The sequence below is a fragment of the Nannospalax galili genome, unplaced genomic scaffold (genome assembly GCF_000622305.1).
Source record: "Nannospalax galili isolate Female #2095 unplaced genomic scaffold, S.galili_v1.0 scaffold196, whole genome shotgun sequence".
In the NCBI taxonomy this organism is placed as follows: Eukaryota; Metazoa; Chordata; class Mammalia; order Rodentia; family Spalacidae; genus Nannospalax; species Nannospalax galili.
Window position 1 is genome coordinate 948,633 of NW_008337421.1, and position 3,339 is coordinate 951,971.

The following is a 3,339-nucleotide window of genomic DNA, read 5'->3' on the forward strand; positions in this document are numbered from 1 at the left end:
GCATATTTAATGAGAATCTATCATGAACCAGCCCCTTGTTCTTTTTTGTCTGTTTAAAAAAATTTATTATTTTTATTTTGTGAGTATGTGTGTATTGCCTGCATGTAGGTAAGTAGATCTGTGTTGTGCAATGCCCTCAGAGGTCAGAAGAGGCTGCTGGATCCCCTGGAACTGGAATTACAGACAGTTGTTAGCTGCCATGTGGGTGCTGGGACTCGAACCCGGGTCTTCTGCAAGAACAACCAGTGTTTTTAACCACTGAGCCATCTCTCCACTCCGGCCCCATCTTTTTTGTCTTTTTGAGACAGGGTCCCCTTTAGCCCCAGCTGGCCTGGAAGTCACTATGCAGATCAGGCTAGCCTTGAACTCACAGAGATCCTCCCGCCTCTACCTCCCAAGCACTGGGATTAAAGGCGTGTGTCACCACTCCCAGCTCAGCCCCTTGATCTAATGCTGAAATATAGCTCTAAACAAGAGATACTTTCTTCCATCATGGAAGCTTATATATAATGAATGAGTGAATAGGCCACATAATTTCAAATGATAGGTTACTGTGAAGGAAAATAACTTGATTAATAGTAGAGCAGGGGAAGAAGACGGTCTTTTGGTTTGGATATTTAGGGAAAGTCTCTGAGAAATTGGCTTTTGAGCTGAGAGTGAACCTCAAAGTTGGAGGACCCCCTCAGTGTGGCTTGAGTATTATGGGAAAAAAGATGGTAAGAAGTAGAGTTTGTGGTGGGGCAGGTCGTGGGATCATTGTGTTGTAGCCATGGAGAGGAGGTAGATTTTATTCTCTCTGCAGTGATAAATTACTTGAGAGTTTGTGATATGATGTGTGTTTTTTATCAGGACACTGACTACAGTGAAGAGGATGTGAGAGAGTAGAAGCAAGTTGACCAGTTGAGTTGTTAACGAGAGTTGAGACAAGTGATGCTGCTGGGTTAGTCTACATTGGTGGTAGTAGATGGAGGCAGGTGGATGAGTGGAGGGTGTTCAGTGCAAATAGTTGACACCACTTGTTGGGACTGGAGCCAGAAGATGTCCTAAACAAACAAGGTAACAAAGCAAAAAAACCCCACCCCAAACCCAAAATCTAAAATCTAAAATACAAAGAAACAAAACCTGTGAAAATACCAAGGCCACCAAGTTCAAGTTGATTTGTTGTTGGTGGAAACAACGTCTTCTTGCTCACAGGTCTGTCGTTTTTCAGAAAGCCCCTGCGTTTCCATGTGTGAAAGATCAAGGACAAATCTTTTTTTTCCTGGGTCTGGTGGTGCATGCCTTTAATCTCAGCACTTGGGATGCAGAGGCAGGTGGATCTCTGTGAGTTCAAGGCCAGCCTGGTCTACATAGCGAGTTCTAGGCCATTCAGGGCTACATAGACCCTGTCTCAAAACAACAAACAACAACAAAAATAGTGATTTTTTTTCCCAGGAAGTATAATTTTATTTTTGGAGGTGTTTTGTTTTCCTTTTTTGTTGTGCTGGGGATGAGACTTGGTCTTATGGATGTCAGATAAGTGAGATAATTGGTTGGGAACTGGAGAGGTGACTTAGCTGTTAAGAGCACTTGCTGTTCTTGCAGAGGACCTTGGTTCAGTTCCCAACTCCCATATGACAGCTAACAACTGTCAAGAAATCTGGTTCTAGGAGATCTGATGCTGTCTTCTGGCCTCTGTGGGCATTGTATGCATGTTGTACTTACATACATGTAGGCAAAACACATTAAATAAAAATAAATACAAATTTTTGGGTAACCTTTTATTTTTTGTTTATTGGAGTGCATGCTACGGCACATATTTGGAGGTCAGAGGACAATTCGAAGGAGCTGACTTCCTCTCACACCATATGGGCTCCAGAAATCCAACTCAGGTCTTCACACTTGGTAGTAAGCGCCTTTACACACTGAGCCATCTCACTGGCTCCAAAGTGTAGTTTTAAGGGCAGATTTCAAAATTTTGTTCTTTGGGGAACCATAACCAGATAGAATGATCAGTGTTTCTTCCTGACTATGGTATAGGAAGTGTTAAGTCATATTAGAAATCATGCTGGAGCTGGGAGAGAGACTTGTAGTACTACAGAGACTGGCATGGGACAACCTGGGACCGTAGGAAGGGTTGATTTCCTCCTGATCTGTGGTATTTATTAGACTTGTTAATCTGCCCATTGTGTCATTCCTTAGGTGAGATAAGAGAACCAGTATTAATAGGCCAAGGGCTGGGCAGGTAATTCTATGTTTCCTGTCTCTATTTAACGAGACTGTGTGTTTTCTAGGAGCTGGTGGATCAACTCTACTCATTTCGAGACTGCTATTTTGAGACACATAGTGTTAAGGATGCTGGGCGGAAGCGACAGGATGTGCAGGACGAGATGGAGAAGACCCTGCAGCAGATGGAGGAAGTGCTGGGTATGAATTCTAGAGGATCCAACTCCTTCCCTTCAGTGAAGTGTGATTTACCCTCTGTAGGTCCTTTGGTACCCTGTTTTTGGCTGCCGTAGGTCGGTAGAACAGAATAGTTCTTTTAATACTCCTATGTAGGATAACAAGCTTTCGTTCCCAAAGTTCGATTATTAACAAATGGTATGAAATAAAAGAACATACTTTTTGTAATAATCTTAACTGATTTTTTTGTCACTATTTGTTTTCTTTTGAGACAGCAGCTCACTATGTAGACCAGGCTGGCCTCAAACTCACAGAGATCCACCTGCTACAGCCTCCCAAATGCTGGGATTAAAGGTATGCGCCCCCGTGCCCAGCTTTCTAAATTATTTTACTTCTACATCACCATGTGTCCTTGGCCATAGCTAGCTTTCTAAATCATTATGTCATGCATTTAATCTTATCCTTTTGTCTGTCATTTTGCTCAAGTATTCTTAAAGATTCTTACTATTGGGTGGGTGAAGGCTAACCTTTATCCTGGTTTTCAGGTCCCCATTGCTCCTTTTTCTAACCTTGGCTCTAAGTACTTGTTTCCTGAAGGACTTCTGGTTTCGCCCTGGTTGAATCCCACATCCATGAACATACTGCATGTGTTTCTGCTTCTTTGCCTTTGTTTATATAGGTTTCTACTTTGCAGAGTCTTAGACTGCCTTACCCTGATTTTAAAAACATATTCAATGTATGCCATATGCTTGTTTTTGTTGTTATTTTAATCTTACATATATATGCTTTGTCTACTAGGTTGTCAGCCCTCTAGGGCCCTAGAAATAATGCTGTGTTGCCTAATTGCCTAACATAGTATTCTGTATACTGTAGACTTTTAGTAAATGGTTTATCAATAAAGATGTTATGAATTCTTTCTCATTCTAGAGCTGGCGTGCAGTTATTTTTGAGAAAAAA

The 3,339-nt window shown here is 41.8% G+C and overlaps 1 protein-coding gene across 1 annotated transcript in view; it reads left to right on the plus strand.

Annotated features, from left to right (window-relative positions):
• The window catches only part of Ttc5 (tetratricopeptide repeat domain 5), a gene marked incomplete at its 3' end in the record, with an annotated part of 13,898 nt that overhangs the window by 1,553 nt on the left and 9,006 nt on the right, over positions 1–3,339 (plus strand). Inside the window, 1 exon segment of the mRNA XM_008832569.3 lies at positions 2,274–2,406. Within this exon segment, the coding sequence (XP_008830791.1) occupies positions 2,274–2,406 (133 nt within the window).